The following is a 13,165-nucleotide window of genomic DNA, read 5'->3' as shown; positions in this document are numbered from 1 at the left end:
AGTCATCACCCTGTCCATCAGTACATGCGAGGGCAAAAACACTGGAAATTATGGCAGGAAATGTATTAAGTTATAAGCATTTCTGTCCTGTAAGACTTTCTTATGAGATGACATCTGTAATTTTAAATAAAGAGTAATGGAAAGTTGAGCCAATGTGTGTTCTTCCCTGTACCATTTGTTCTGGTACATGCTTTCAAGTGTCTGCGAGGTTTCTTCTAATTGTTGGGACTATGTTTGTTCCTTCTGAACCTTCCTGGATTGAAGCTGTTAAAAGGAAGAATTGGGTAATTGAATGTTGTGTTACATGTCCTACCTTTTGTCGATCTAATGCAAATAGGCCCCAAGGTACCTGTTTTATAACCATTCCTGCAGATGTGGTGTAGTATCTCCTTTGAAAAACAGAAGTTACATTTCCCTACTTTCCTATGCTTTCCTATTTGCTATGAGCCTTTTCTTAATACATATAAATAAAAATAAACACAGACAAAAGACTTGTGATGCTATAAGTATTTATTAAAGAAGTAGAAATATCAATTACTAAAGGTACAGGAAATAACCCCATTATAGAAAATAATTATTCTCAGAGTGATAAATAACTATTTCTAGCCATATTAGTCTTAAATCCCCTCCAGTAACAATAGATTTTCTTGTGGCTTAAGGATTAATGGCACAAATGTAGGCAAATTGATTGTTGCAATTCATATCATTCCAGTTTTCGTGATCTGAAAGACAGAAGAAGGAAGAGCTAAGAAACTTTCAAAGTACACACCAGCCTCTAATAACTTTATCAAGGGTTTTGCCTCCCAAGACTTTATCACACAATGAAATAAACACCCTTGCTTGTGGCCCCAGAACCTGATGCAACATTTTTCTATCTCTGCACAAGTTGGAGAATGCAGCTCATGCTCAGGGAAACGCCTGACCTCTGTCTCCAATATGTTGTGTCAGATCACCTCCCGTTCCAAAAAAAACCCCTCAGAGTATCTTTTCAATGCCCTCTTTTTCTCCATCTAAAAGGGCCCTGGTAACCCCTTCCTCGTTTGAGTGAAAGAAACCAAAATGAGACTCTGACCATATTGAATGACACAATGGCAGTTCCAGTCAGTCCAAGATAGAGACATGACATGATTCTCAAGGATACACCCGATCCCCTATTTTAGAACAACACTTCTGCTTAGTTTAGAGTGAAAGAATTTTGTTTCCTGACAGCTTTCTCGCAGGTTACTACTGAGTACTTTACATTCCTGGCTACTCCAAATCTGCACTATCGAGTAGGCCCTGCATCTGTGTCTGATGGTTGCAGTATCAGAATCATGCAAGTTTCAGGTCTCCATTTTTGCCAACAAGCACTTTACCAATTTATTTCTTGGTAAGGCTCAGACCTACTTGATTGTGAATCATACTGTTATGAAATTCTAAGAGTGTTATCTACATTGTCACATTTACTTATTCTTGTAAGCTTGTGTGCTGTTTTACCTTTTCTAACTGAATTAATTTAACCAGGGTGCAACATGTACAGGGAATCCACATTTTATACACTCTAATTTGTACATTTGTGGTTTAATGCACCACAAAAATATATAAAATGTCTTAAATTAGGACAAAATAGTTCTCCCTTTAACACGTGGTCAAGGTCAGCAACATGATGGAGTATTAGAGACAATATACACAGTGTGACACAGTTGCACACAAGATAAAAAGCAACTCCAGGGTGACACAAAGGCAGCTTAGTGATTTATGTCTTGGTTATTTACCACCCATCATTTATCTTCCATCATTTCACGCTTAATAAATACATTATTTTATTTTATAGTAGTTAAAATGGGTAGCTGTGTCAGTATGCATAGGCTGCAAAGGCTGTGGAGCCTTCTTCTGGTGTATTTTATTTTATTTTGTTTTTATTTTCTGTACCCTATGTTTATATTGAATAAAAGCGAAAATAAAATCAATAGAACCCTAAAACAGGTGGCCCAGTGGACAGCATTGTAGTCTAGAGGCTTTGGGGCCATGAGTTCAGTTCCTGGGGTACTGTGTGCATGGAGTGTGGGTGTTCTCCCTGAGTTCATGTGGGTATTCTCTGGGTGCTCCCATTTCCTCCCACTGTCCAAAGATATGCTAGTAGGTTAATTGAATTCTAGGAAAATTGGCCCTGGTGTGAGCGTCGTATTCAGGGTGTATCCTGCCTTGTGCCCTTTGCTTGCCAAGACAGACTCAAGCTCCCCGTGGCTCTGTGGCTAAGGATCTGCCCCAGTGGCTGGAAGGTTGCTGGTTCAAATCCCAGAGCCGGCAGAGGAATCCTACTCTATTGGGCCCCTGAGCAAGACCCTTAACCCCAATTGCTCCAGGGGTGCTGTACAATGGCTGACCCTGTGCTCTGACCCCAAGCTTCTCTCCCTGTCTGTGTCTCATGGAGAGCAAGCTAGGGTATGTGAAAAGATGAATTCCTGATACAAGAAAATGTATAGGGCTAATAAAGTGATGTTATGTTACTGGATAAAACAGTAAATGGATCGATAGTCTCAATGTATTTAAAAGGACCAAAAATAGTTGATACTGTAAGTCCAGATGTATCTGTGGGCACATGACCCCTGTATCTTTTAACCAGCTCACCAGCCACCACTAACACAGTATTCCTTTCATTTTAATTGTTTGAGGGGAGTTCAACCCTCTTTAACATGCATTCTTATGTGGATTAATTTTACATTTATGCTTTGCTGAAGTACAAACACACTACTGTTGTAAAGGTAGTTCTTCTCTAACACAGCTTCCTACTTGAACATCTTACATTTATAATGTTCTACACTTTTGTACCGCATTTTCAAATGGTTTACTTTTGTTATACAAAAAAAGTCATGCAGACCATCACACAGTTCTGCAAAGAGTCTTATTATCCCAATATGTGAGGAGACAGTTTTCAATTCCAGAGTTGCTGGGCTCCCATGCATTCCACTTGGTGAATGCCCATTTTGATCCGTCACTCCAGAGCCATTTGCCCTCCTATTCCGCCACACCACAAACGACAGAAACGAATAAAAAAGAGTTTAAATGAATAACTCTGGCAATCGATATCTTGAAATTATTGTTGTGTCACAAACAGCTTTTAGACATATGTGTTGAGTTATTGCCATTCTTTCTCTGATTTTTGCATAAAATACAGTATGTCTCTACCTGTTTAGTCACAGAAACATTAAATATAACCACAGCATTACATCCATGGCTAGTTTACTAAAACATATTAGACTATCACTTTTATACAACAAGAACTGATACTTAAAAACAATTCTGTCACACATGCAGAATACAAAACATAGCAAATGCCATCTCAATGCATTGTGAAACAAAAAAAATACATTGTAGAACATGAAAACCATGTTTGAATAAGAATATGAAAGCTATATTTACATACTTTATGCAGTATTCTGCATGAATCTAAATACCTTATAACACATATTGTAGCCTCACTAATTGTTGTTTCTCTACTGTTCAAGTCAGAGTTGCTAAATCTTCCATCTCACATTTAATAAATACATCTATTAAATTTATTATAGTCCGATTATATTTACTATTATAGGATTACTCAGTCCTTCATGAACATTGCATGAATAAATAAGGTGCTTAACACTGTGCTTGGACCACATATAAATCATTCCTACACTGGAAATAAAGCATTTGTCTGCCTTTCACAATAAATACTCATCCCTTGACATTGCAGCAGGTGGTTTTGCTACAACCTTCCTGGTTTGCTGTGTTTTCTTTTATCATGATGAAGTTATTCCACCCAAACCTCTTCAGCCAACTACACAATTCCCACCAAGAGCATCCACCTCCTCTAACCTCGGGGAAAAATCTAACTCTAACTATTCACAGAGTAAACTGTGGGGAGTGCTATCTGTGCTTCTCCCTTTCTGCTCTTCCTTTCTATAACCAAAAAGCCTGGTGGCTCCTCAGATATTGCTCTCAGGATGGCGGCTAGACGTAACCATAGGGAGAGTTAACCATGTTTCAACCCTCATATGCAACCAACTTTTTTAAAATTCCATTCTGTCTAATCTCTGGACAAATACTTAGCTTCTTAACCTTTGGAGCATTCATAAGGGAGAGTTAATCATGTTTCTATCGCTCCAGCTTCCCCACTGCAAGAACACCCAGAAGTGTGAAACTGGTCTTAACCCTGATCTACTGGCCAACCATTTCAACCAAGAGACCATTCCAATGTAAAGAGACTTCTTAACTGAATACGGTCCATAACCAATGTAGAGAGAAAGCCCCAATCTGCAACAGCTGCAGCAAAAGAGTCTACAGTCCCGTAATGCAAATGCAAGTATTTAATCTGCATGAAAATGCCTACACCTACAGTATTCTACTTTAAATAAACTTAAAACGTGACTTGAAGGCTGCTTCCCAGATTCCTAAACTTTTCAAACTCCAGCGAGTGACAGCTATTCCATTACAATGGAACTGTAAACCGTTAAATGTTATTTGAATTCCCACTACTAATTCAAGCTGTAATCATTCTGTACTTTCATCAGAATATCAATAAAAAAAGTAATCTTGCGTATAACATAAGGAAAGTTAAATATTAGAGGAGGTCATTTAACACATCTAGGTCTTTACTGGAAGTTACTATGTGTTGCTTTTTTTTAAAGAAGCTAAGGTGTCAACAATGTGGCTGCATTACATGTTCCAGAGTCCCACAACCTTTGGTCTAAAAGTACTTTCTACTGTATTTTAAGTTTTAAATGCACCCCTCTGTACTTTTCAATTATTTTAGTTTTCACAAACATTCTAAATGACCTCTTAAAGGTAATCTTACTTATGTCATTAAGCTCTTACAATGTGTTGTGAATAAATGATCCAAAGAGCCAAGTTAGGGTGTTAGTTCTGTTTTGTAGGCCTCACGGGGGTTCTTCAGTTATCCTTTATAAATCCGTTATAAAGAGGAAATGAATAGATAGCACAATGTGCTGTACTTCACATCTCTATCTTGGGGGTATTTTGTGAGCAATGCTATACCTGTTCGCCATCACTACCTCCCAGCCAAGTGGAAGTTGCTCTTTTGGACATGATCAGATGTAGCAGAAATGTTTCCTCCTCTTCACTGTGCACCGAGGCCAGGTTTCCTCCCAATTCGATACAGTCCATCTGGAAAAGATGAAGGAACGTGAGACGGGGAGACTCTATCATTTAATAACTCTATGCCTTTAGTAAAAGAACAATACAGTCAAATGTTATTTTTTGAGATATTGATACTGACACATGTCCAATTGACGTGAGGACAGATAAGTGGGAATGGAGCTCATGGATCTTAACTGGAGAAATAAGAGAGTAGAATGAGAAATGTAATTTGAGGGGGTGGCTATTTTGTATTTTGTGATGATCATTATTATACCCTTGGAAGACAAAGATTTAAAGGGAGATAGCAGAAACAAAATGAAGAGAGAGAAAAAGAGAAACAAGGCATGCAAAAAGAAGAAAGAACATCATCACCTTCCTCCTTCTCTAAGCCTGTGCTACAGAAAATTAACCAATTCTCAGAGTGACACCTTAAGAGAAAATATTTCTGATAATTGAAAATATCCATTTGCGAGCAATGTGCACAACATGTGATTAATTTAGCCAGATATTATTTCACATAGAAAGATCTGTTTTTCTTCATATGTACTGTCATGGAAATATAACTATCAAGGAGGCCACAAGAGAGAGTTCTCACCTGAGTAAGGTCTTTATTTCAATATTGCAATATTGGGAGCCCTGCTGCCACTTCGCAAAGTGCAACCAGAGACTCAATTTGTTACAAGCAGTACAGGGTTTTTATAAGACGTTGCGCTGTAAAAAAGTTCAGGACTTGGTCCCTTCTAAAACTTCCCCTTTCTCTAAGAGAAAACAGATTACATCATAGAGCGAGAGAAGAAAAACTAGATTTGTTATTCAAAGCTTATCAGTTACTTTCAGCTAATTCTAATGACCCAGACAGCATATATTGTTTTGGTACATTGTCTTCTAAACTAACCTAAACAGTGTACCTAAAAAGTGGACAGTCAGATAAAATGAAAAAAGTTAATGAATGTTTGGTTAACACATTCGTATGTTTAGCAAGTAGGAAGTTTTCAGCAAGAGACCCAGGAAGTTAGTGTTGTAGTAGAATGAAGGATTCAGTTAGAGAGGAGAATGAATCTCAGGGTGAGAGAATCTCAGGTATGAGAGGGTCAACCACCGCCAACTGATGAGGAGATAAAATGCTTTAATGTCTGGATTGCATTTTATTCCTGGCAATGAGGTCTTTAGCACTGAGAGATAGAAATGCAAGACTGGTACAATAATTCAAGAAATGGAAATTAGGGCTATTAGTACCCTTTATTCAGTATATCAACAGGATAGTTTTAAAAATACAAAAAATAAGGTGATAGAAGTAAAAACATAATTTTTGCTTTGATTTGAAATCTCTGAAGGCAATCTCAGATGGTTTATTTACAATTTTTAAACAGGTCAAAACAGATATGTATAATTGTTTCCAACAGGCTACACTCCATATACTTCAAAGGAGGAGCAAAAACATCAATAATGTTACATTATATTCACATTGATGACAATAAAGAGAAATGTATAGAGGAATCATTTCTTAGATTTGTAAGTGTTAATGAGACATTAATGATAGTGCTAACGGCAACACTGATAAGCAGTTTAGCAAATTGTTGCAGCCAGAGTCATGACAATGGATCAAACAGCTGTGGACCTCACTGTGATATCCACAGCTATCTACAGCTAGCCGCGTCATAACACATTATTGATAAAGCTCTGCATACCACACTGAACAGCGTGTAAATATATAAGGACTATTTTGTGTTCAGTTTCAATTATACCAGCTTTCACCCCTCCCAGTCACTGTCACAGCAGTACATACCTCAGCATCAGCCCAAGTCTTCTCTATTCCAATGTATTGGAAGCAGCGGTTCGCAAAGCTCACCCAGCCTGGAGGACACACGTCCTGACACAGCTCTTCCTTGTTTTTACTTCCAGACACTGAGGAACACAAAATGGTAACAAAATGGTACAGAGCTGAAACACTACTTGGCTTGAAATGCTTTATTTCAACAGAAAAGAAAGAAGAAGAAAACGACCTCATGAAACAAAGGGCAGGAGGCCACTCTTTCTTGTAGTACACTGTTGTAGAGACTTTGTAGACCCTCCCCAAAAAGCAAAATAAACCCTGGAAAACCCATCTCCACCTCCCCGAAGTCTAACATGATACACTGATAGAGTCAGGTGCAAAATTAGATCTTTTTTTATTTGAGAAAATGTTTAATATGATAAAATTAGATCAATGTATGCTATCTGATGAAGAATTCTGTATGCTGAAACATTAACAAGTTTCACAAGTTGTAATATGTTTAATTGAATAAAGATAATATGTATTCAGCATATCCTATTACATCTAAGTTAGCTCCATGCTCATTATATAATATGCTGTGCTAGAGGAATAAAAAAAACATGCGCCACATTATATTCAATTTTTTCTCTAACTATATAACATTACAGAATATTAAATTTTTATATTCTCTAACTATATAAAGAGTTTTCACTTCTATTCTTTGCTTCAGTAGCAGTCTGGTGCCAGGACCTGACATTGAGAATTTGACTGAAACACTTGGAACAATATACAGTAGAGAGAAAACATTAACAGTAAGAGCAAGGTACAATCTGCGATCCATGTTTGTTACTGGATTCCTCTTTAATGAACCATAAGAGCTGATAAAACATATAAAGTATTGAAAACTGAAGGGGCTAAGTTCATGGATAAGAATTCATAACAGATTTCATATCAGTAGAACTATTCCATTATACCATTATCAGCTTACACTTGAAGAAAGCTTCACAGCCGAAACATTTTGTTTTCTTTCTTCTCTTTTCCGCATGGATTAAATTTATTACTTGTTCCTTTGCAGCCTACACATGCTGACGCAGCTACCCATCTGAACTATTCCATTATCCTTTTTAAATCTGCCAGGAAGAATTTCTAAATTTGAATGTTTATTTTGTTTATTACTGGAAAGTAGTCTTCTTTTTAGTATTATTTTAACAGACTCTCTCACTTATTGAGAACTATTTATTTTATACAAGCTGTATCACCTGCCCTAGTAAATAAAGTCCTATTTACACTTATAAAGTTTTATATACACTTCTAGGTAAATTAAGGTGGTCAATTAAGGATCCTGGGGAAAAAGTTGGATAAACCATTATGTACTAGCAAAAACCCCTCCAATTTTAAATGTTACTTTGTGTGTTTCATGTCTTCTCTATGGGATAGTCTGTCTAATATCTACAGTATTTATTTTATGCTACCACTTATTAATTTCTCCACCAACAAATTCCTCATGGAAGATTAAAGACGCCATGTGAAGTCACACTTAGTATGACTGCACATTTACAGTGTTTGATGTTTAAATTACTTGGTTAAAATAAAAAAAATAAATTAAAATTATTATAAAGAACTCAATCTAGTGTCAGAATTGCATTCAACATTTTTGAAGATTCGGCAGTGCCTAACTTCAGATTTTGTCCGTAACTTTACACATTTAATAAATTTATCATTCTTTGCAAGCCTAATGTTTTCCAGTGCTTTTATGTAATTTTTGAGTGACCTGCAGTTTTATTTTAAAAAGCATATAAAAGAAAAGTAATGGATTCAATGCATTACTTTTGGGGGGTAACAATGTTGTATTTTCAATGCATCACAAATGAGTTATTAGTAATCAGATATACATTAATAAAATATGTATATGTGAGACCAAACCTATTTCCATTTATAATAACATAAATATTCATTAGGACAGGCCATTTCCAACCCAGTTATTAATAACTTGTTAATAATGTTCTAAACATAAAGTTAAACTAATAACTCATGATTGTACCAGTGATTACACTTAATGATTGCACTATAGTTTCAAATCTTACCTTTCGTACATGAAATCATATTTATACAGAAGGTAAGTGTAGGAATTTTTGCAAAAGCTTCTGTGATTGAGTTCATATATATGATTTGGGATAAATATTCAGCAGATTTGTATTGAGTTAAATCATCTTGAGTTGAGTCAAATTTACTGTTTAATGTGACATTTCCTACTGCTTTAATGTGTTAAGGCAGTACTGGTCCTCCTACCTGAATTCAAACTGAGTGTGAAGACAATGCAGAGCAGTACTGTTGTAGGAAGACGGATCATGGTGACTCTTCTGCACAGAGAACAGACACATAAGAAACACTGATTACATTTATCAAATGGTCAGAGAACTGTTTTTCCTAACTATTGGTTAATGAAGATGGATTTGTTGAATTTTCATTCACTCGTTATTTAGAGTGTACCAATCCCTTCACCTACAGCTATAAAGAAGGATGGATCAATGCTAGATTCTTCAGACGTCTACTTGCAGAAAGATAATCTACTCTTCACTAACCCAAACTACGTGTTGATAGAGATAGAGTTCCACACAGTCAAATGGAGAACAGACAGTTCGAGACCAATCAAACAAGTGAGGATGTCTCACTTACCTGTAGGTAGTGACTTAGTTGTCTTTCTCTCTGTACTGATGTTTGGTGCCCAGAGTCTGCTACTCAGCTCTAATATCCAGATCGAGGAGGATAGGTCCTGTTGATAGGGTACATACACAAAATAAACATCATCAGAGATGTACCAATGAAATATGATTTTCTTAAGAAAATATTTGATATTTGATATACTTTCTATAAAAGTGACATATAAGCACTTAATACATTCACTATGCTACATGTAATTAAGTTGAAGTTAAAGTTTTATCAATATTTATGAATTCTAAGTTAATGAATAACTTAATCTAGCATGGTACTTAACATTAACATTAAGCATTAGCATTAACACACGTTTTCAGTCATAGAGTCAGTCTCTAACGAATATGGGTAATAAATTCCAAAAACGTGGCACTGTGTATGACAGGTTTTTATGACCCATAGAGTAGACCCTCTACTGATCAAAGAAATAAAGCCAAAATCATAAGATTTGAGATTAAGACTGTAGTCATACAATACATTTCTTACATAATCGGGAGCTAAAATGTTTAGTCCCTCATGCATAAGCAGAAGAACCTTAAAGTTCACTCTGAATTTCAAAGGGAGCCAGTGCAACTTACAGAAGATAGAGATAATATTTTAATGAAGAAATTTTTAGTTTACCTTAGAAGAAGTTCCAGTACATTAAGCATTAATGTATTCAATATAACCATCCATTTTCTAACTGTTTCATCCAGTGTAGAGTTACTAAAGAGAGATGTTCTGTAGAGTAAATGTAGGAAAGCCAAAGCCTATTCAGGCAAGCAATGGGCACAAGGCAGGGTACTGTACACCCTGAATGGGTCACCAGTGCATCGCATGACACACATAGACAGAAATGCAGACATGCATACACTCACACCAGAAGCATAGGGTACTGTAATCTAGTTTAAATAAAGGCATGAATCCATATTTCAGTATCACAGTCAAAGATAAATATTGATATTTCATTGTTTTGCCATGATAGCCTTCTTGAATAAAAATCAGTCTTTAAGTAAAAATCCAATAGGGTTTTAGTATTTTATACTGTACTTTGTCACACATAGATATTGAATGTTACTTAATTTGACCATAAATACATGTTGAAAGAGTATCATGTTTTGCGTCATTTATTTCATCGGGTTAACTTTATCTATTATGAGGAATTAGATTAAGATCTGATAGCATTATAGTTTTCAAATAGGTAAAATATGCGAAAATTACTTTTCCTCACCACTGTATGTAGAGTACAGTAGAGAGTAGTGTTACAAATTGTTTGTACATGTACAATTGACTTCTTATTCGCACTGATCTTTAGGACATACAGTACACATTACAGCAGACAACACAGTACACCACACAATCTAGACAGTGCATTACAAGCATAATAAATAATAACAGAAAAATAAATATGTTGTGCAGAACAATAAATATGTAGTAGTGAAACAAAACACGGTACACTATGCAAAAAGAGCCTAGTACAGATGAGCATTTAGTCTGTGGCAGTGCAGTTAGCTGTTGAGGATGCATGCTGCAATACAGTATGTGGTGTTCTTAAGCCTAGTGGTCCATGTTTTAATAGTGCAGAACCTCTTGCCAGAGCGTAAGAGGGAGTACAGTTTGTGCTTGGGATGGTTGGGATCCTGAATGTACTTTGTCGAAAAAATATTGTCTGAGTGTATTCCAGTGTTAAGTATAGGAAGGAAAAGTGAAACTTATTAGCTGGACCCAGTATTGTATTTATAGTGGAGAAGAGAAGTGAATGAATATTGTAACTTATTTTATTAAAAGTGGAATAGAAGGAAATCTGGCCATGCTGGTGTTATATACTGTATACGCCTGTAGTTTAACAGGCAGCTCCATCTTCCTGCTGTCTTCATATCTTCATAGAGGACAGTGAAAAGATTGTACAGTATATCAGAAGTGTTACACCACGCCCCCGGAGGACTCGTCATTCCACCTCGCATTTGTAGTGTGCTCTCTGAAGGCACCAGTTCTGTAGGGTTTGGGCATTTACTGGGACAATTATTAATTGTAGCAGTAAATCACAAAATTGATTCTTTTGATGGCTTTAGAATCCAACCATGCGATATAACTCAAACAACGCACACACACACGGGTACTAATACACGAGGATACATTTATTAATACATAAAATATGCATATAAACCTAACAGATCTTATCGTGAGGGTTATCAGAATACAAAAGGTATATATTCAGTCAGTTACAAAGTGTTACATATATCAAGAGGACATACGTTCAGTATATCATTCATTAAGACCGTTTCATAAATGAACTTGGTTATAACTTCTACATTAGATACTCAAAACAAGTACATAACTCTTAGGAATTAAATTGATATCAACTGGTTGGGATAACAATTGAATTCTCGAGCTGTAATGCATTGAAGTTGAATACTCATCCAATCTCTGGGGATTCAGATCTCCTGCGGGCACAAAGAAACAGTTTCAGGCTGTTGCTGTCCAATCCGCGCTCTCTGGCTAGGTGCCAGGCTGTGCTGTGCGGTTTGCGCTGGTGCGCTGCAGATGCTCACTGACCGGCTAGTTAGTGTTGGCTTTAACTAGCAAAGTTTGCGCACAGGAGAAAAGATGACTGTGAGTCCCAGCAAGTCAGGAAGAGGACCGGTTCGTTTCTGATGAAGAGCTAGTTCTGAATAGTGATTCAGCTGTCCACAGTTCCGACCTGTTCACGAGGCCTGCTGCTGGTGCTAACCTCGGGTGGATCCTCTGGTTACTCTCTGGCAACTTCCGCTCTAGACTCTTAGAACAAAGAAAAGTTCTGGCACTCGAACACACTGGCCGTTCCGTGGTTGTCCGGGCTGAGTCTCAGGATGGTCAGGAGGCGTGCTGCGAGAATGTCCTGCCCTTGGGAGCCTTCTGCTCCTGGGCCGTCCTGCCCTGGAATTCTCCTTAGAATTCCCTTTAGAATAGTCCACAGAAGTCCACTGAATCCCTCAGGCTCTCTGTGTTGCCTGTTTTTACCTGGAGGAACTTCAGCTCATTCATTGGCTGAAAGTTCCATGGGCATCAGAGTCCCGCGTGGGTTACTCGGGCCTACCAGTCCCTGATTGGTTGATCAAGGTGAGATATGAGTCACTTACTCCTGACACTTAGGAATGCAGTCCAGATGTCCATCTGGCACTCCCTAGACAGATAGGCGCCAATGGATGACCATTGATCATGATAGCCAGGCTTAGCTAAGTGCATCCCCCTTTGGGAGCTGTCCCTTATCAAAGGAAACCTTAAATCAGCCTGCATGAATAGTTTCTCTGTGGCTGCACCACAGAGATGAACAGAGATGGGACCATTTTGGAAAGCTCAAAACACTTAATTCTTTCTTATTAATAAGCCTCGCCGCTACACATTCCAGCATGGTTTCCAATTATCCTTTTACCCCAGCCTATTTAATGCTGCTTCACACTCTCACCTGTGCTCAGTATTAGGTTTTCCTGGCGATTTATTACATCTTGGTTTTTGGCTTCCTGACCCTGGTTCGTTCTCCAACTACGTCTCCTGGTCTTGTTTTGGTACTTTGACTATTGTTCTGGCTTAGACTATCTGTTCTTGGCTTCTTCACGGCTTACGGCT

The 13,165-nt window shown here is 37.4% G+C and overlaps 1 protein-coding gene across 1 annotated transcript; it reads right to left on the bottom strand.

Moving 5' to 3' along the window:
- Positions 1 to 492: 492 nt before the first annotated feature.
- LOC148657219 (ladderlectin-like) lies at positions 493 to 10,399 on the bottom strand. The gene is made up of 7 exons (XM_088644426.1): positions 10,202 to 10,399; positions 9,545 to 9,641; positions 9,158 to 9,228; positions 6,902 to 7,020; positions 5,014 to 5,142; positions 2,881 to 2,997; positions 493 to 711 (listed from the first exon to the last, which is right to left on the bottom strand). Exons 3-7 carry the CDS (start codon positions 9,216 to 9,218, stop codon positions 655 to 657), a joined length of 483 nt encoding a protein of 160 aa, XP_088500552.1. The 5' UTR covers positions 9,219 to 9,228; positions 9,545 to 9,641; positions 10,202 to 10,399; the 3' UTR covers positions 493 to 654.
- Between the last annotated feature and the right edge of the window lie 2,766 nt (positions 10,400 to 13,165).

The sequence above is a fragment of the Lepisosteus platostomus genome, chromosome 8, assembly GCF_059453375.1.
Source record: "Lepisosteus platostomus isolate fLepPlt1 chromosome 8, fLepPlt1.hap1, whole genome shotgun sequence".
Taxonomy (NCBI): domain Eukaryota; kingdom Metazoa; phylum Chordata; class Actinopteri; order Semionotiformes; family Lepisosteidae; genus Lepisosteus; species Lepisosteus platostomus.
The sequence above is the reverse complement of the archived record's forward strand: the minus strand, read 5'-3'. Positions and strand labels throughout refer to the sequence as shown.